We start from the raw sequence: 20137 nt of genomic DNA, 5'->3' as shown, positions 1-20137 counted from the left end.
AAAGGGTTTTTCATTCATTCCTATGAGAAATCCCACTCAGATGGACTTAGAAATAGAACTCAGAAATTTTTTCCGAAAAGTTCGTCTTAAAGATTATTTCGGTTCGAGTAATCCTGAGCCAACAGATGAGGAGAATACTCCATTCCATTTGAAGTCCACATTTACACCGACATCGCAAATGGTTTCCCCTGAAACTGTTATTTTTGAACGGTCAGTACTCCGAGATTTCCATTCTATCTTCGCTTCTCCTAGTGCTGCCAAACACAATAGGTCATACAATTTTTCTAAACGTGAATGGGAGTGCCTTCAAAATCTCAAAGGAGATCCCTCCATTGTCATTAAGCAGGCTGATAAAGGGGGAGGGGTTGTGGTTTGTGATTCTACGTACTATGACTCCGAGGTGATGAGACAACTTAACAACACCTCCTTTTATTTGAAACTTAGAGGAGACCCGACAGATAGTATACGGGACGAGATCCTTGCCCTGGCTACACGGGCACGTGATATCAACATCTTGAGCCCCAAAGAATTTCAATATCTTACCATTAAAGGCACTAGAGCTCCGCTCTTTTATATCCTTCCGAAAATCCATAAGGATAGATTGAATCCACCAGGAAGACCTATAGTTTCTCTATGTGGCTCTATCTTAGAGCCTTTGGGCAAGTATCTCGATTTCTTTCTCAAACCTCTGGCTGCAGAAACTCCGACCTACCTGGCAGACACAACGGATGCCATTGTTCATTTGGAGGGCTTACCTTTCGATACTGCTATCAATTTATTCATCACTCTAGATGTGGAGTCTTTATATTCTAATATTCCACAGTTGGAATCGCTCCCCATAATAAAATTCTTTTTGGACATGAGAAGCGACCCTCAGCAAGTGCCTAGCGAATTCCTCATTGACCTTCTTGAAATTGCACTTACAAAGAACTATTTTCGGTTCAAGGAGGACTTCTTTTTACAAGTCAAAGGTACTGCCATGGGAGCCTCATTTGCTCCAAACTATGCTACACTTTTTATGTGGGCTTTTGAGAAGGTCTCCATCTTTGACAAATCTAATCCTTACCTTCAATCTATTATCTTCTATCGTAGATACATAGACGCGATTATAATAATTTGGGACAGAACTTCGGGTAACCATGAAACCTTTCTCACATGGATGAATTCGCTGAATGACCATCTTCGCTTCACCATGACTTCTGACAATATGTCAATACCCTTCCTGGACCTTTTATTGAAGGCTAAAGATGGGGCCATTGCAGTGGACTTATACCGCAAACCCACGGATAGAAATACCATCCTTCACTTTGAAAGTTTCCACCCCCAATCCCTTAGAGTCAGCATTCCCTATGGCCAATTTTTACGGGCTAGGCGCAATTGTACTGACAAAAAAGATTTTGCCAAACAGGCCGACATCATTGAAGATCGACTCATGAAACGCGGTTATCCACATCATGTATTGCGTCAATCTCGTAAGAGGGCACGACATCAGCATCGAGAGATTCTTTTGACCAAGAACCCTCGCGAGAAATCTAACCAGTCGAGAATGGTTTGTGCAATGACCTATAACACTCACCATTCGGCCATTAAGAAAGCAATTAACAAGCATTGGCATCTTTTACAGTTGAACCATTCCGATCTGGCCCTTCCCATGTTTGCGTTCAGAAAAGGTAAAAACCTTAAGAGTTGGCTTTCTAAGGCCGATAGGTCCTTGCCTCTGTCAGGTCCTAAAACTATTACTGAGATGTGGGGGATGAACAAAGTCCATGGCCACTTTCCATGTGGCTATTGTTGCCATTGCGGGTCAACCACAGCCACTACAACTGTGAACATCAACAACAGGGTATGGAACCTCAGGGACCATACAACATGTAATTCGAAGAACGTCATATATGCGATTACATGCCCCTGCGACAAGACCTACATAGGCAAGACATCGAGACCTGTGAAACTCAGAATTTCTGAACACAAGTCCAAGATTCGTACGGGCAACCTCACATCTCCCCTTGCACTCCATTTCGTAGAACACCACCATGATTGCAATGATCTACGTTGGTGGGCGCTAGAACAAATAAGAGGTTTTGACTCTAATACCTCTGCTAATAGACTATCCACTCGAGAAAACTGGTGGATTTATAACACCCAAAGTCATATAGTGGGCCTGAATTCACAGGAAGAGTGGGCTGCCATCACCCACATATCTGTACAAACTTAGAAGACTCACTTTGGCAGCCTAGATTATTTGACTTTCGTTCAGAAGAATTGCTGTTCCTGCCTATAGCACTGAGCTTCTAATTTTGGTTGCATTATAAACCTACTGTGCTATGTTTTCATATACATTTCATAGTCCCTTCTTGAATTCACAGGAAAAGTGGACTGCCACCACCCATACATTTGTACAAACCTAGAAGAACTGTTTTGGTAGTTCAGATTACCTGCGTTTATTTATTTAGAAGATTTGTCGTTTCAGCCTAAAGCATTAAGCTTTTAACTTTGTTTGCATTATAAATGTATTGTGTTACGTTTTCGTACACATTTCATAGCTTTCTCTTTCAGCCTGTGGGTGCTTTTCAGTTTTTTCTTCTTATTTTTAGAATTCTAATGCCTTCTTTTATTATTTGGCGCTTTCATTATTTGAGATTACTGTCGCATTGCCTATTGGGTTCACATTTTATTCCATTGCATTCATTCATTTTATTTAACTTTTGCAACCTAGTTTGTGAGCTTCGAGCGAGCAGCGCAGTTGCCTCGGCCCATTTTGTTCATTTTGCAACTTGGGCTGTGATTTAAGACTCTGCAACACCAGACACGGCTTGCTCATTAAAGCCAGCTGGAAACTGTTTGAGCCTGGCACTGGTGTGCCTTGTGACCCCTCCTCCCCCTCCCCTCCCTTCATTTGGCTATTTAAAGCCGTTCCATCCATGTTCTGTGGGAGAGCTATTGAGGATTCAACGAAGGCGGGATGGTTCGCGCACAGACTGACGGTGAGTTGGGATGCTGGGCCAGCTATTTGAACATTTAGAAATCGCCTTTGAGCAGTCATTTGCTGCGAACCAGGACTCAATTGGGGGGCCTTTTTGGAGTGCTAATTTAGGCGCCCAATTAATATATTAGGCTTCCAGTGCGGCTGCAGCAGCTAGTAGCACTGACGTTCTGCTGGCAGCTATGTCTGCCATTAATCAGCAGGGTACACACCGATCTCGGCTATATGCTGAGAATGATGCTAATTTCCTGCATGTTCACTCTAGCTGCCAAATATGCATTATATTGGTCGCAACTCTTTAGCATCTGCTACTGTAGCGGCTACACTGTCTTTATTATTAATTTTAGCACTGCTTTTATTAGTTTCCTTAGCATTGAAGCAATCTGTTTAACATCATGGGGCGAGCGATGTATTCCATGTTGGAGGACTATTTGTCTCGTAACCCTCTATTTTGACTGCTCACACAGCCTCTTTATTTATTTATCTAATTATTTATGTTACCACAGCTATCTGCGCACGAACCATAACGCGGTGAACAACACTAGACTCCAGTAGGACAGATCTTTTCAGATGCCTTATTGTGACTGGTCGACCGTGACATAATTGTGCGATTGAACTCCTATGCTTGTGATCCGTTCCCAATTTAGGTGAGCTCTAATGTTTGGCTTTGCGTTTACCCTTTTTTCTATTGTCACATTAGGAAGGACTGCCGTATGGCGTGCACCCTTGGTTGTTGGTTTTTTGGAGTGGATATCAGCTACTGATGATCCCTCCTGTATTATAATATGTTCCTGTCTCTCCTTTTTGTTTTTCTGCAGTTCTACTTGACTGAGAACTTGCCCTACAGGTCCATACACATTTCCCAGGATGTACATTTGGGAACAAGTGGCCAGTTTCAAAATTGAGATATTGGTAAATTTGATAATTTAATTATTTAACCATGTTATCTCTCATTATTTAGTAAGGAGGTGTTTTTCCGGACAGTGTTCTATGGGGGCGGGCAGGGGGTAATCCTGTTCGTCAATCACAGATCAGTATGTTTTAATCATTATGCCCTCTATTTTCTTGATTTGATTTAGTTTTGCAGGTCGATACACAATGTATCCTCGGTGTTGTTTTGTTTATGTATTTACTGTTTTTTTATTTGTTTTTCCCTCTTTTTTATTTGGTTCTTTTAGGTAAAATTATGGATTCATTTTGCATAATTCTGTATTCCTGTGTGTATTATTGCCTTATTGCTACATTAAAACCTTCAAGTGGCAAATATTCCAACGGGAGTGCGCCGTCCTGAAGAAGATGGGCATCAACCGTGAAACAGCCTAGATGCTCCGCACCATCGAAACTACTTCCTGTGTATATGTCAGACCTAGTGTACATAGTAGGTCATGACAGTACAGTAGTCGACGTATGGCACCCCTTTTTCTAATTAGGAACTACCATTGCCTTGTCCACATATTTTTGGGGTTTTCTCTATATTGTTAAATGCGGCCATAGCCTCTGACCACCAGCCGGGTGACCCTCTTCAGCCGACTTGAGGTTCAGACAGCTTGGCAACATGAAGTTAATACTGACTGAATTTTCAGTCTGGTTTTATATTGGCACTTTGTTTCACTATGCACTTTATTCTACAACAATATGCTGCTATTTAGAGATGAGCTCGTAACAAAATTTAAAATTTAATATGTATGTTTTAACAAATGGAATTTAAATAAAATATTCATGTTTTTCAATTATTGTTTGGTTTATTTGGTCTGATCTGTGATTCCGAATTTCGGGGGCCCCCTCTCTCCCCAACCCATTGCCGGTCACCACTTTAACTTGAATTTTGTTTCCGCTGACACACTCTCTGTTCACTACATCTGTTATCATCAGTGACTTTTTAAATGGGGTTAGCTTTCATATGTCAGGCCAATATGGGGCGCGGGGGGAGTCTTCCATTAAAGGCCGGGTATGCTCTCCTTTGGAATGCACCTCGGGTCTGTGCTCAGTGACTCAGTCCAGTTCTCTGCTGTCATCAGTCTCAGGGCTCGGGCACTTTTCACGGTGGTAGCTACCTTCTATACTGAAACGTAAGGACAAGTTTGCAATGTGTTTCGTTATAGCCTTGCCGCCAGGGTCGAGTTCTCATGGGAGTTTTCTCCAGAATCTCTTAGTTGAACCATGAAGGCCGGGCACATGGGAGTTTTTCCTCTATCGCTGTGTGGCCCTCCTCAATGTTTTTTATCGACAGTAACACATTGTTGGTTTGAGCCGGCTGCTCCTGCCTCCCACGATCCATTCTGCTTGTTTGCTCACCAGTCGAGGTCTGTGCCATAGAGGACTCCTCAGCCAACCGGGAGGGGGTTGGGGGAGGGGCCTAAGAGGCACAGTGTTTCATGGAGAAGGAGGAGGGGATTGGGCTGTGCGCGAGTCCATCGTTTCCAGCAGGTCTGAATCAGTAAGATCTGCCCAACCATTCATGGCGACATTGGGTAGGGCTTCATCCATTTCCGTGGGACCATTAGCCCCTGTGTTTTCCTTGCGATCATCCCTTACAGAGAGGGAGCCCTCGACCGTAAGTGGTTTCATAGCGACTATATCGGTACCTTGGGACTCCAACCGCTTGAAATTCCATTTTAGCTTTGCCGTGTCTGACACTGACAGTGATTTGTTTCTCTTTTTAAATATCTGCACCACCCTGTTCACGCCAGGGCACTTGAACGCTGAAGATGCGTTTTTCATTGAAGGGACGTTCTTGGTAGAACCAGGGTTAATGTCATCGAGGTCCTGTGCGCAAGTTACAGTGTCGGTTACATGGGCCAAGACCAAGTCCTGATCGTTCACAGGTAAACCCGCTGTAGCCCTTTTGTCCATGTGGGCAGATTGGTTTAGTTCAGGGGTTAATGAATAGTTGGAGCAGGTAATGAGTTTTGGGGACTGGAAGGACAATTTTGCACCAGGTATAGTTGCGTGAGTCAACGGGTCAGCAAGTATTGTATTGTATTGCATTGTATTTATATTTGTATAGCGCCGGTAGCCCGCAGGCATCAGGGCGCTTTAGACAATACAAACACATAACATGGGAGACAAGGTCTGCAGCAGAGATTTCAGAGTGTTTACCTTTACCTTGAAAGTCCTGGGCACCCTGCTGGGTTTGTGGCAGCTGCTGCCAGCCCCACAGAAAAGGTTGATGCTTCCCCATGATCTGCCATCTGTTGTAGGTGGACTTGATGTCTAGTTCTCTGGTGGCAGCCGACCTCGAGTGCATTTTCCATCGGCTTCCAGGTTCCGCTGGCACTCCGCTATCACTCTGCCAACACTCTGTGACCATCCACGTCCAGTGAGGCAAGTTTAAGATTTCAGCACCACCTCATGGATGGACACCGAAAAAAGACTCAGCAGCAGCACAGGTCCACAGATACTGCCAACTCCCGGCCAACACTCTGAGAATCTGCGTGTCCGGTGAAGCGAGTTTAAGAGTTTGGCGCCCCTTACTGGATGGACACAGAAAAAAAACTCAGCAGCAGCACAGGTCCACACGATACTGCCAACACTCTGTGATGCTGCACGTCCGGCGAGGCGAGTTTAAGAGTTTGGCACCGCCTTCTGGATGGACACCGAAAAAAGACTCAGCAGCAGCACAGGTTCACAGGATACTGCCAACACTGTGCCGACACCCCGCAATGATCTGCATCATGTGAGGTGAGTTTAAGAGTTTGGCACCGCCTCCTAGATGGACACTGATGCCAACACGACCTATCTGAACTCTAATGCAATAGTTTAGGCTTAGAGGTGTCGCAAGCAACACCTAATAGTCCAAACTAAATACCTAGCTTCCTGCCTCCCCACCCTTCATAAAACAAGAGGGGTAACCTATGTTGGCACATATGGCGTAGTGAGATAAAATTATTTGCCCAGGATCACACATTTTTAGGAGGAGAAGCTGACGGGAAAATGGATGTACAAGCTGCGCTAACCCTGTACCAGCACGGCAAGCGGGGAACGTGTATTACTGGGGTTCGCGGGAAGTTTCACACGCGATAGGCCCTGTGCGAGTGGGGTACGTGTATTACTGGGGTTTGCGGGACGTTTCACACGCGATTGGCCCTGTGCGAGTGGGGTACGTGTATTACTGGGGTTCGCGGGAAGTTTTACATGCGAAGGGCCCTGTGCGAGTGGGGTACGTGTATTACTGGGGTTCGCAGGAAGTTTCACACGCGATTGGCCCTGTGCAAGTGGGGTACGTGTATTACTGGGGTTTGCGGGAAGTTTCACATGCGATTGGCCTTGTGCGAGTGGGGTACGTGTATTACTGGGGTTCGTGGGAAGTTTCACATGCGATTGGCCTTGTGCGAGTGGGGTACGTGTATTACTGGGGTTCGTGGGAAGTTTTACACGTGAAAGGGCCGTGTGCAAGTGGGGTACGTGTATTACTGGGGTTCGCGGGAAGTTTCACACGCGATTGGCCCTGTGCGAGTGGGGTACGTGTATTACTGGGGTTCACGGGAAGTTTCACACGCGATTGGCCCTGTGCAAGTGGGGTACGTGTATTACTGAGGTTCGCGGGAAGTTTCACACGCGATTGGCCCTGTGCAAGTGGGGTACGTGTATTACTGGGGTTCGCGGGAAGTTTTACACGCGATTGGCCCTGTGCGAGTGGGGTACGTGTATTACTGGGGTTGGCGGGAAGTTTCACACGCGAATGGCCCTGTGCGAGTGGGGTACAGTGGGGTACGTGTATAACTGGGGTTCGTGTGAAGTCTCACACACAATTTGAGCATGGTACGTGTATTTCTGTGGTGCGCGGGGAGTCCTACATGTGAATCGGCAGTGCTGGTCCTCTCAGGTGTTCCCTCTACACCCTCCACGGCCCCTGCAGGCAGCCCACACCATAGGGGACTACCCTGCACCCCTGGTCATGTCCCGCAGGCAGCCCATCCACCATGGGCATGCGCCCCAGCCAAACCATATGTCAGCTTGCACTACTGATCACCAACTCATGTCCCCCTGCACCCCCACCCCCCAGCAGTGCAGGGCACCCGCCAGCAGGCCCCCACTCATGTCCCACACATGTCCCCCTGCACCCCCACCCCCCAGCAGTGTGGGGCACCTGCCAGCAGGCCCCCACTATGTCCCCCTGCACCTCCACCCCCCAGCAGTGCGGGGCACCTACTCATGTCCCCCTGCACCCCCACCCCCCAGCAGTGCGGGGCACCTGCCAGCAGGCCCCCACTCATGTCCCACTCATGTCCCCCTGCGCCCCCACCCCCCAGCAGTGCGGGGCACCTGCCAGCAGGCCCCCACTCATGTCCCACTCATGTCCCCTTGCACCCCCACCCCCCAGCAGTGCAGAGCACCTGCCAGCAGGCCCCCACTCATGTCCCACTCATGTCCCACTGCCCCCACATCATGACAATCCTAAATCATGGCCCTTATGGCCAGCCTCCCCAGCCTAAAGATCCAACCAAGTATTGCATCCACCCACATAGAAAAGCCAATTACATGATACAACCCCAAAGGCAAGTATGTAAATGAACACATGTCCGTCACACACACACAATGGGTGCAAGTGAATGTGAAAACCCATATCATGACATGCATGAAACCAATGAGATAATACCACACATCGAAGTATGAAGAAAAAAATCTATTAAACACAACATGAATGTAATTAAAACAAAACACACAACAATGGGAATAATTAAAGAAATGCTGCATGTCCGTAAAAGAATAAAAAACAAGAAATCATAATCCAAAGAAATCCAAAAGAAATGGGGCTTCATTACGACCCAGGCGGTAAGTTACCGCCTGGGCCGTGACTTTACCACCATGGCGTAAACTATGTTTACGCCATGGTGGTTGGCGGACTTACCGCCCCATTCCGACCTTGGCGGGGCGGTAAGTCCCCAATCCCTATTTACCCTTCCCCATTCCCATTTTTGCCCCATAGGGCATAATGGGAGTGGGGAAGGCGTTAATTACGCCACCGTAAATTACGGTGGCGTAATTAACTCCATGGTCCCTTAGCGCCATGGATTTTAACACCTGCTTAAAGCAGGTGTTAAATCTGCCATGGCGCTAAGGGACCTCGTACTCAGGCGGTAAGGGTCGGCGCTGTTTACGCTGCCGTAAACCCCTTACCGCCTGGGTCGTAATGAGGCCCATGGTGTCCAAAGTCACAGTCCAACAAAGCAAATCCAAGGGAAAAAAGAAAGTGAAATCCATTGCTCCATGGTGAAAATAAAAAAATGAGAATAATCCAATGGTGAACTATGTACAAATGAACAATCGAGGGTCCATGAGCCAACTGATGAAATGAAACCTACCAAAAATACTACCTAATAAAAAACTATATACAAAAACGTGGTTCATTGTCCAAGCGCAACCAAAATAAAAAAAAAAGGAAAGGAAACCTAACACTATCTAACTATATACAATGGCGGCGGGCAAGTCCTGCGGCTCACTCTGTGGTGTCCCGGGCCAGGGCATCATCGAACTCCATGTCGATGTCCCGGAGGCGGGCCTCTGCCCTTGCCCCGAGGTCTCGCAGGGAGGCACTCATGGCCTGTTCCAATTCCCTGCAAGTCGCCTCGAGGCACTCTGCCCGCCTCAACACCCGACGCATGGAGAACTCCGCCCTGACGATGGTGAGCCGCACCTCTTCCGCCCGCCGCCGCTCCGCACCTATACGCTGGTCCAACCGCAGCCACACGGAAGACTCATCCATTCCAGGGTCCTCTTGCCCTCTGGCCGATGCCTGCCCCCGTGATGTCGATGGCTTCGAGCCATCATTGCTCCCACCTAGAGCCTGCTCCTGCTGCTGCTGCTGCTGTCCATGTGCCCTGTCCGATGATGCCTGCACATCCTCCATCAGCTGGTCTCCAGTTGTGGTGTCCACCCCTGCTGGACCGCCGACTTCCGACTCTGGCAGGGATGGGATCTCCACCAAGCTGGCTGTGTTGGTCAGGCCAGGTCCACAGGGGGCCCTGGTGGAATCTGGGCCGGAAGACGGCAGGGAGAACGACTGGTGCATAGTCTCCACAGAGGAGAAGAGGTCCGCCAGAGTGTGCGTCACATGTATGAACCCACCAACCGGGGCCCCTCCCAACAGTGCCACGTCACAACGCTGCTCTTCGTGATGGCGTGCGTTCTCTGCCCAGGAAGAACGCACATCATCACGAATGTCACGCGTGCGCAACACGACACCAATCAGGACGGAGCCCATACGTTCATGGGACCCCTCGTCCGCAGGTAGTGGAGAGGCAGATGACATGGCACTCTCCCATACCTGCGGGCGGGCCTGCGACGGGGCCTCCCTGCTGGTGCATGCTGGTGCAGTCACAGGGGCAAGGACAGGGACATGCACAGGCCCCTCCGCGGTGACCTGTGCTGCCTCCTGACCCTGGCCCTGGACTGCGCCACTTACACCAGTGGTACTACCCCTACCAGGCCCCATGTGCGGCTCAGTAGCGGGCTCCTCCTCCTCTGTGGAGACCACCAACCTGGATGTCTCCGTACCATCTTCTGCCGTTGCAAGCTCCTGTGGGGGCACACCCGGCCCTACCGCCACAGCCATAGTGGCAGACGCGGCACCAGCCCCCTCGCTCCCGGATGATGGCAAGTCCTGGGAGGGTGGCTGGGCCTTGCGTCGCAGCCCAGTGGAGGCATCCCTGCTGCTTGGCTCCACAGCGCCGTCTCCGCCCTCTTCTTCACTTGTTGATGTGTAGATGGAGACATAGAACACAAGCATCCGGGTACTGTACAATATTCCCCTAGACAGGAAGCAATAACACATGAGTGGCAGTGTCTAACGTCACTTCCATACTGTCCCTCCACAACACATGGGTGAATGCAAGCAACACACATGCATAAACAGGCATGGCGCCTGCAATCAACATCAGCATCCATGTACAAGGGCCTCTATTAATCAAAATGTTGCCTTCAAACTCACATGCATCCTGGCTCACACTGATCCCATGCACACATATCACCGGAGGGTCATGCATCATGCCTTGTACACCACAGACACAGTGGATAGACACAGTGAATACAACGGTGACCACACTGCATGAGTGAATCTACACATCATCACGGACATGTGTCATGAATCCATGGCGTATCGAAGTCACAGACACACTTCTCAGACACACACACATGTGCACCATACATGTACATGACAGCAGCACCCATCCCTCACACCCCCACCATGTGCAAGAACAGACACTGGCATGCTTTCATGTGTGCATTTGCCATACAGCTCTCCATGTAGCATTGGAACGCATGCACCAACCATGTGGTTCACACATTACTGGTCTCACATGCATGACCATGATGTCCCTGCACACACACATCCATACATGGCCCATGTCACACATACAGGAAAGTATCAGACTATCAGCACACTTCAACATGCCCTGTCTCGCATACCAATGCTTGGCCACTTTCCGCTCAACTCCAGACGGGTGTTCCTCTGAAGGATCTGGGCATGGAGCGCTGGGCATACGTGTTCCAGGACCCTTATCTGGATGTCACTCATGCTGACCCGCCCCCCCTCCGCGAGGCACCGGGCCTTGTCCTGGACCTGAAGTCCTCCCAGCGCTTCTTGACGTGCTTGATGTCGCGGGTTGCCACCCCCTCCGCGTTGATGGCAACCACTACGTCGTCCCAGATCCTCTCCTGTCCTTCTTTGTTGGCGCGTGATGTTCCGAAGAGGGCATCATAATGCCCCAGGACATGCTCCACCAGGACACCAACTTCCTTCACATTGAAGCTGGTGGCCCTCTGCCTCTCTGGCTGGGGGTCGCCAGTGGTCTCAGATGGTGTTTGCCCCGACATGGCGACCCCCGAGGCAGGCGTGGGTGGGCAACTGGGTCCTGGGGCTGGGCTGTGGAGCGGTGGTATCCCAGTCGGGAGTCTTCTGTTCCAGCAGGGGTGGACACAGCAACTGGAACCCTGACTTACGTGCAGGCACCAAATAGCAGGGCACGTGGGCAGCAGGCAGTCAGGCAGTAGCAGATTGCAGGTGGGAGCGTGCTCGGGCTCTGGGGGGCAGTAATTCGGCCTTCTGGGCAGAAGCGTGGTCTTCCGTATGTTTTCCCGTGGCCAGCTTGATACGGAGTGATTTGGCACGTGAAAAAATTGCACGTCAGCGTGTAATTGGAGGAAAGTCCCTTAGCGCATAAGCGCGTCAGCACATGTACGTGATTTCATTGGCCAAAGGCCCTTAGCGCGTAAGCGCGTCTGTGATGTATCGCGCATGGGCATTGCCTGTTCGTGTGTGAAACTACCCGCGAACCCCAGTAATACACATACCCCACTCGCACAGGGCCCTTTCGCGTGTAAAACTTCCTGCAAGCCCCAGTAATACACGTACCCCACTCGCACAGGGCCAATCGCGTGTAAAGCTTCCCGCGAACCCCAGTAATACATGTACCCCACTCGCACAGGGCCAATCGCGTGTGAAACTTCCCACAAACCCCAGTAATACACGTACCCCACTCGCACAGGGCCAATCGGGTGTAAAACTTCCCGCGAACCCCAGTAATACACGTACCCCACTTGCACAGGCCCAATCGCGTGTGAAACTACCCGCGAACCCCAGTAATACAAGTACCCCACTCGCACAGGGCCCTTTCGTGTGTAAAACTTCCCACAAACCCCAGTAATACACGTACCCCACTCGCACAGGGCCAATTGCGTGTAAAACTTCCTGCGAACCCCAGTAATACACGTACCCCACTCGCACACGGCCAATCGCGTGTGAACCTTCTCACGAACCCCAGTAATACACGTACCTCACTCGCACAGGGTAAATCGCATGTAAAACTTCCACGAACTCCAGTAATACACGTACCCTACTCGCACAGGGCCAATCGCGTGTGAAACTACCCGCGAACCCCAGTAATACACATACCCCACTCTCACAGGGCCCTTTCGCGTGTAAAACTTCCTGCAAACCCCAGTAATTCACGTACCCCACTCGCACAGGGCCAATCGCGTGTAAAGCTTCCCGCAGACCCCAGTAATACACGTACCCCACTCGCACAGGGCCAATCGCGTGTGAAACTTCCCACGAACCCCAGTAATACACGTACCCCACTCGCTCAGGGCCAATCGCGTGAAAAACTTCCCGCGAACCCCAGTAATACACGTACCCCACTCGCACAGGGCCAATTGCGTGTGAAACTACCCGCGAACCCCAGTAATACATATACCCCACTCGCACAGGGCCCTTTCGTGTGTAAAACTTCCCACAAACCCCACTAATACACGTACCCCACTCGCACAGGGCCAATCGCGTGTAAAACTACCCGCGAACCCCAGTAATACACGTACCCCACTCGGACAGGCCTTTCGCATGTAAAACTTCCCACCAACCCCAGTAATACACGTACCCCACTCGCACAGGGCCAATCGCGTGTAAAACTTCCCACAAACCCCAGTAATACACGTACCCCACTCGCACAGGGCCAATCGCGTGTGAAACTTCCCGCGAACCCCAGTAATACACGTACCCCACTTGCACAGGGCCAATCGCGTGTAAAAATTCCCGCAAACCCCAGTAATACACATACCCCACTCGCACAGGGCTAATCGCGTGTGAAACTTCCCGCGAACCCCAGTAATACATGTACCCCACTCGCACAGGGCCAATCGCGTGTGAAACTACCCGCAAACCCCAGTAATACACGTACCTCACTCGCACACGGCCCTTTCGCGTGTAAAACTTCCCGCGAACCCCAGTAATACACGTACCCCACTCAGTATATACGTGCTTTTTATTTGTGCACACTTTTGTAATGTGCAGGGATGCTACCGCCTGCCTTCGTGTGGCGGACGTGTTTAGGCCTGTGCGTGTCTTTGCCCGTGCGCGGGTTTGCCCTATTCGATTCCATGAATACGTGTGGTTCGCGTGCGTGTGGGCGTTCTGTGTACTTCCCAGCAGTACTTCCCCAGTTACGCCTTCTTTTTTACGCGTTATTCCCTATTCCGCGTGTTACGCCCCCTGTTCTGCCTACTTTTGTAGTGTGCGCTGCGCTATGTGCGCTTTCGCTGTGCGCTTAGCGCACGCTGTTTGGAGACATGCGTGCCAGCGTGCGCCATGCACGGATTTGGCGCACAACCAGTGGGAAAGTAGCGCAGCGCCTTCCTTGAATCGCACGCATGCACGTGCGATTGCTTTCTCGCGCTTGCGCCTCCTTGCGCCTGCTTGCGCTGGGATTTTCGGCGCACGTTTGTTCCATGAATCGGCCCCAAAATGTAATTGGAGGTCCCTCATGGTTTATTGAATCTTATCAAACTAAGATACGCAGACATCTCAGTCCGATATAAAAGATTGGGGAAGTATACATTGTTTTTCCCCACCAATAAAGGTGAAAAGCAGGGATGTCAGTTGGCCTCAATGTATTCCTTTCAGACTTTAACTCTAGTACTTCTCTTTGGAAAGTTAGTCCATCCTCTCTGAAAGGTACTTTTTATAGCATGCATCTTTATGCCGATGACACAGCAAATTTGGACTTAACCCCGGCAGGTCTCGAACAAGGCCTGCTATACACAAATTACTTGCAATTAAATATGATAAAAACTAAAATTATGGTATTCAGGAAAATAGTGAAACTGTGTTGCAAGTTCTTAAATGAATGTTCATATGAGGAGGTAGTCTAGTTTTTATTTGAGCCTACTCTTCTCAAATAGTGGTGCTTGGGTCAATAATTTTGAGAAGGCAGCTGAAAGGGCAACATTAAGGATTAAATGGTTTTTTACATTTTTATTTCAAGTTTGGGGCATTCAGATTGGACAAGTGCCTGGAGGTATATAAGGTAAAGGTCTGTTCCATGATTTTTTATGGCGGTGAAATCTGGGGTGGTTCGAACTGTCATGTCCTGGAGGCGGTATAACATTTTAAAAAATTGCCAAATAGCAGGTGTCCCTCCAGGTAAACCTGGTAGCACCTTATGAGCTGAATTGGGGGTGTTCAGTTTGAAGTTGTCGGACCAGTTGAGATTTTTAACTTATTTCTTTAAAATGACATCTGGAATTTTCGGCTAAACATAAAGTGAATTTCAGTGTAAGTGTGATTGCAGCCTCCCCTGCTAAAAACAAATACTTGTGGTACAGAGGGTTATAGGGCACTGTTCATTTGGATGCGGGTCAGGGGGGTTGGGATAGAACTAAATTTGGCACATTAAGCAAACTCAAAATAGCTCTTAAAGCAAGAGCTTGTCTGGTGGGGAGAGAGGCAGATGTCCAAAATATACATGAGCTGCCCTCTTTAGCTTAATATGCAGACTTACATACACACAAGATGGCAAATAGAACTCTGAAATAAGATCCCCAGAATGCAGGAGGCTGATGCTAATGGTACATTTAAATGTACCCACCCTTCAATAAATAAAGAAGGTATGCAGGCCGAAGCAGAAGGTGTGCCTGCAAAATGGAAGTCAATGAAGATTTGTTTTTTTTACTATTAATTTATGGTTGTTTCTGGGTTTTGCATAAGCATGGACATGCATGGAACTATGTTTTATATAATTAATTGTAATGATCACGTTTTTATATATAGCTTGTTCGAATATGTTAAAGATGCTTTCTTATTTTGTTCTATGTGAATTTTATGAAATATGATACATGTTTTTAAATGTTGCAAACTTAATGGAGAAATATGATTAAATACATATTGATTGAGTAACACTGGTCATTACATGGTAGGCTTTAAAGATCACTTCACTGAGGCTTTGGAGTTCACCTCCTAAGAATTATTTTGGCATGGAATGGTGGCCAATACAGCATTTTAAAGCACCTGGGGCCCGTTACACTGGTGAAAAAGTGGTTAGGAATACAAAAAAAAGAAATTTTGAAGGATTTGGAGCCTCTTTTTTACTCCCCAAAAGGGATTTTACACAAAACTTAGTGGCAAACTTTGGTCAAAACTTTGAGCATTTGATGACTATTTCACAGAGGGATGTAGTGGTAACTAGGTATTTGGATGAATTAATTGGCTTGTTAATTGAAACTTATTAACAGTTACTTAATTGGATTTGAATATAGGACTAATTAGTTATGAAATATGTGTCATGCATTTGCCTTATCTGCCCGTTATAAAACTATGACAATTTTTCCACTAGGACACTGCAATAATAAATTTAGCTGATACTAAGAGCAACATTTACGATAAATGCAATGCATGGTACCATCAAACACAAACCTTACTTGTGCATGCACAATATTTAATACAGGGACGTTGGGTATGCATGCCACTTATTCATCCTTTATGCTCCTACTAGCTGTACACGGGAACAGAATATGACAATTTTATCTAGGACACACATATGGTTAAAAAATTGTGCTCATTAATGCATTTGTCAGCTGGGTAAAGTACCTGAAAATGGCATGGTTTGAACAATGACACTGCTATAATAAGAAGAGACATTTACTGAAAAATAATTTTCATGGTGGCAACAAACTCAAATCTTGCATGTACAAAAAGAAAGCCAACTGGTACCACAGCAGGCTCATTGGCCAACATTCTAGCACAGTCCAGGACTCTTCTCCTGGCTACACTGCTACTGAGGTCTCACCCCTTCAGCATCTGCTTCTAGGCCTCCACAACATGGCCCAGAGCAACTGGCTACCAACAATTTAGGGTGCCACGAGCAACATGTTGCTCCCGAGCTACACATTGGGGACCACTGGCCTAAAGGGTTGCCCAGACCAATGCCAAAGTTTAAGAATAATTCAAAACCTCCCAGTCATTACTCCTTTCATTTTACTATGGGCAACTTAATGCGTCAGAGATACAAATGTATTCTAGTGATACTCAAATATGCTAACACTCCTCATGTGTGAAATGTTATCACTGTGCCCTTTGTGCTTAATATGTTTTGTTATATGATGTTACTATGTGTTGTGTTCAGAATGTACTGGGGTTCTGGAATTGTTTCGATTGGACTAGTGCGGTTGGAGTTTACCCAGTGGACTAGTAGCAGATGCTGTGCTCTGCAGTCTCTAGTAAAGGAGCTTGAAATCCTCACCCTTGTGGCCTCCTCACTATGGTTTTGTACTGCACTGAATCACTACTGTCATAGTTTCAAAGTACCAAACCTCTATCTGAGGGGTATTGTGGCCCCGCTTTTGGTCACCGTACCATAGTTTGCTGAGAAGAATAGAATGTGTAAGGGTGTTTTAAGGAAGGAGGAAAATAGGAAAATCCGACTGCAGATGCAGGGAGGGAGTTGGACACTTGTTAATGCTTGTATTAGTATGGATGTGTGTTCATTATATATAGGCTATCTTTTAGAGAGGGGCAACACAGAAGAGCATTTATTGAGAGTATTGAGATAATGTATGCACTGGGATACCATGACTGATTTGGAGTGTTGTAAGATAGAGATCCAGTAGCTGGGTGCACGAGGAGCTTGAGAGAGCGTGCTCAGTCAACCCTGGTAGGTAAGTAGCCTTTAAATTCCTTATGTTTCTATTTATGGTACTGCAGTAGAAATCCCCAATGATAATTCTGGGGCTGCCAAGCCAACTCAGAAGGTGGCCTAATATGAATGGAGGGCACATGAGAGGTGAATGATGTTGGTAACAAAAGGCAAGGGAGTTGAATGTACAAAATAAACCAAGTACATATGTCATGTCTGGCTCTAAATGAGAAGTAAACAATGTTCCTACCGTGCTTCAGGAGTATTCCAGTACTGCTCACTCTGTTCAGGTTGCTCAATTTGCAGTGGTATTTAATGTACCGAAGTACTTCGTTTACCACGACTGTTCATAATGTCTGAATTGTCCCATGCACCATAGTTCCTTGAAGAGGCCAGAGCTGCTCAATATATAAGGTCTATTCAGTGTGTCAGGTGTGCACAATGTGCCAAAGAAGTTCATTGGGCTAGGCATTCTCATTGTGCCCGGTTGCTTCCACTCCAACCCCTTTCCCTGTCTATTAGCCTAGTCCTTGCGGTTCTAGCCATGATATCTGTAGAGGATTGAATCCAGGCCAGTGATGTTTCTGGTGATGAATTGGGGTTTGGGGGGGAGTTTGTGGAGAACCTGGGAAAGTAACACCATTCTTTTAATATGATCATGAGAGAGATGGCAACGATGCTCCTCCCCCTCACACAATCTGCTGCACAGCTGCATTGCCTCCTGGCCGCACTGCTGATACTGATTCTACAATATGAAACCATGACTCAGAAGGGAAGGTTCTAGCAGTATTGCCCCTTCAATCACTCACATGCTCTCTGCATCGTATGATATGATATGTCATTTATAAAGCGCCTATACACAAGTGTTTCTAGGGACAAGGGAAGGAAGACAGAGGGAGGACAAAACAAATGATCTTACTAGGCCTAGTGTCATTCAGATCATGCAAGTGAGAGATGCAAAGTGCAGGGGGGAGGGAGAGGGGAAAGTGCCAGGGGGTGGAAAGGGGGGAAGTGCAATCAGCGTGACGGTGCTCTGGGTAAGTGCAGCCAGGGCAGCACGGCTCTGGGTAAGTGCAAGGAGGCAGGGGACTGCAGGGTTCCAAGTACAGCCCCTAGTGTGCGGTAGGCCTGGCAGCCAGTCGGTGCAGCATACAGGGAAGAGGAAGAGAGAAAGCAGAACCGAAGAGGATGGTCTTGAGCTGCTTCCGGAACCTCAGGTGGTCCGGCTCATGCTTGTGTGGATACATGAGATATGGGGGCTGTGTAAGTGTAAAGAGAGCAGGTACACACTTTTAAGGATCACTTCCTTCTGCCAATGAATGAAGATTGCTGGATGTCAGTCCAGAAGCTGACATTCCAAGCAGGGCTGCAGTTTCTGGCCACTACATGGCACCTTTTAGTGATCGGCACCACTAGCAGGTCTCACACTTTAATGTAACGCAAACTGGGGGGGATCTGCATCAACTTGAATGAGATTAAAGTGGGCTCCCTAGTGGCAGCAGTGGCGCGCCAGAAAACTTCCCAATTGCTTTGTAGACTAGTCCAGCTCAGCACTATCTGTATTCAGGATGCAGCTGTACTTCATTGCACATGCAGAATTGATCACTGGGTTCTGTGACATCATTGAACAATACATTTGCCTAGCACTTGGCTACATGACCTATCTGGACCCCTTTCTATTTTCCATCCTGAACAAGAACACAAAGTGCATTGGCTTGAAGAGACGTGGTCTTGTGGTTAGCTTGTTCAGTGTATAACCAGGAGACCGAAGTCTAATTCTGGCTTTCCTCGTTGACTAGATTGTATGGCCCGGGCCAAATACCCTTATCTTCCTGCACCACAGTCTCTAAATCCGGCAACATTAGAAGTGATTAGATGCAACTGCCTCAAAAGATTACAAACTTGTCACAAATAGGGAGCAGCAAAACACCCAGACGAGTATAGTGATGATCTTACCAGGTCTATTCTTGCGCTAAAATCGGAAGGAAGAAAGTAAATGGGTTTGCCTTCCCACAGAACTAAACGTCCCCCAAGGATCTTTCCTGGCGAAAAGCAGGACACTTCCTTGGTCAAGAGCTCTGTTAATTCTGGAACCACCCTGCCAAGTTATCGGATGGGGTTGAAGGATGTCCTACAGGATAGTTATGCACCTCAAAAAGAGGCACATATAAGCAAGTCGGTGGAGGGATTGAGGAGCAAAGCAAGTTCCATGAACTTGGTATAGTTTAGAAAAGCAGGGGACAAAGTCCATCTCTACTCTAACATCAAACAAAATTTCCATGGCTTCTTAACAAGGCAGTGCTCAGCAAGGAGTTCAGTGTCTCACAGTGTCCCAGCACACCTGACAATGAAAGCGTACTCATCATTGCTTGGGATTGTATACAAGCAGTGTTCCTTTTCTTGGCTTGATCCTGATGCTGGGTTTGACATGGGTCGGTGTCTTGGTCCTGGATGGAAAGATGAGACAATGGCTGCAGAACAGCTATCAGGGCAAGACCTGTACGGGACCTCTCTTGCTCTAGGGGGTTTCTCGGCAGGTAAGGCTGCTAGCTATTCTACCACCTACCAGAGAAGGTTGGATGTTTGCTTCCCCATTTGAGGTTTCAAGAGTTAGAAAGACTTATTTTCTTGTGCTGGTCATCTCGCCACTCCCATCAAGGGCTGGACAAGGACTCGGCTTAGCCATTTTTTTGTACTGGGCTGATGGCCTCACAACTGTTATCGGGGTCTGAACTATATCTCCCAACAAGCT

At 47.9% G+C, this 20137-nt stretch overlaps 1 protein-coding gene across 1 annotated transcript; it reads left to right on the top strand.

The window, feature by feature from the left end:
- Nucleotides 1–1117: 1117 nt before the first annotated feature.
- Nucleotides 1118–4679, top strand: LOC138488674 (uncharacterized). The gene is made up of 4 exons (XM_069615865.1): nt 1118–2984; nt 3490–3630; nt 3802–3895; nt 4162–4679. Exon 1 carries the CDS (start codon nt 1160–1162, stop codon nt 2213–2215), a length of 1056 nt encoding a protein of 351 aa, XP_069471966.1. The 5' UTR covers nt 1118–1159; the 3' UTR covers nt 2216–2984; nt 3490–3630; nt 3802–3895; nt 4162–4679.
- The last annotated feature ends 15458 nt before the right edge of the window (nt 4680–20137 follow it).

This window comes from Ambystoma mexicanum, chromosome 9 (assembly GCF_040938575.1).
Source record: "Ambystoma mexicanum isolate Mex_15411 chromosome 9, UKY_AmexF1_1, whole genome shotgun sequence".
NCBI classification, from domain to species: Eukaryota; Metazoa; Chordata; class Amphibia; order Caudata; family Ambystomatidae; genus Ambystoma; species Ambystoma mexicanum.
The sequence above is the reverse complement of the archived record's forward strand: the minus strand, read 5'-3'. Positions and strand labels throughout refer to the sequence as shown.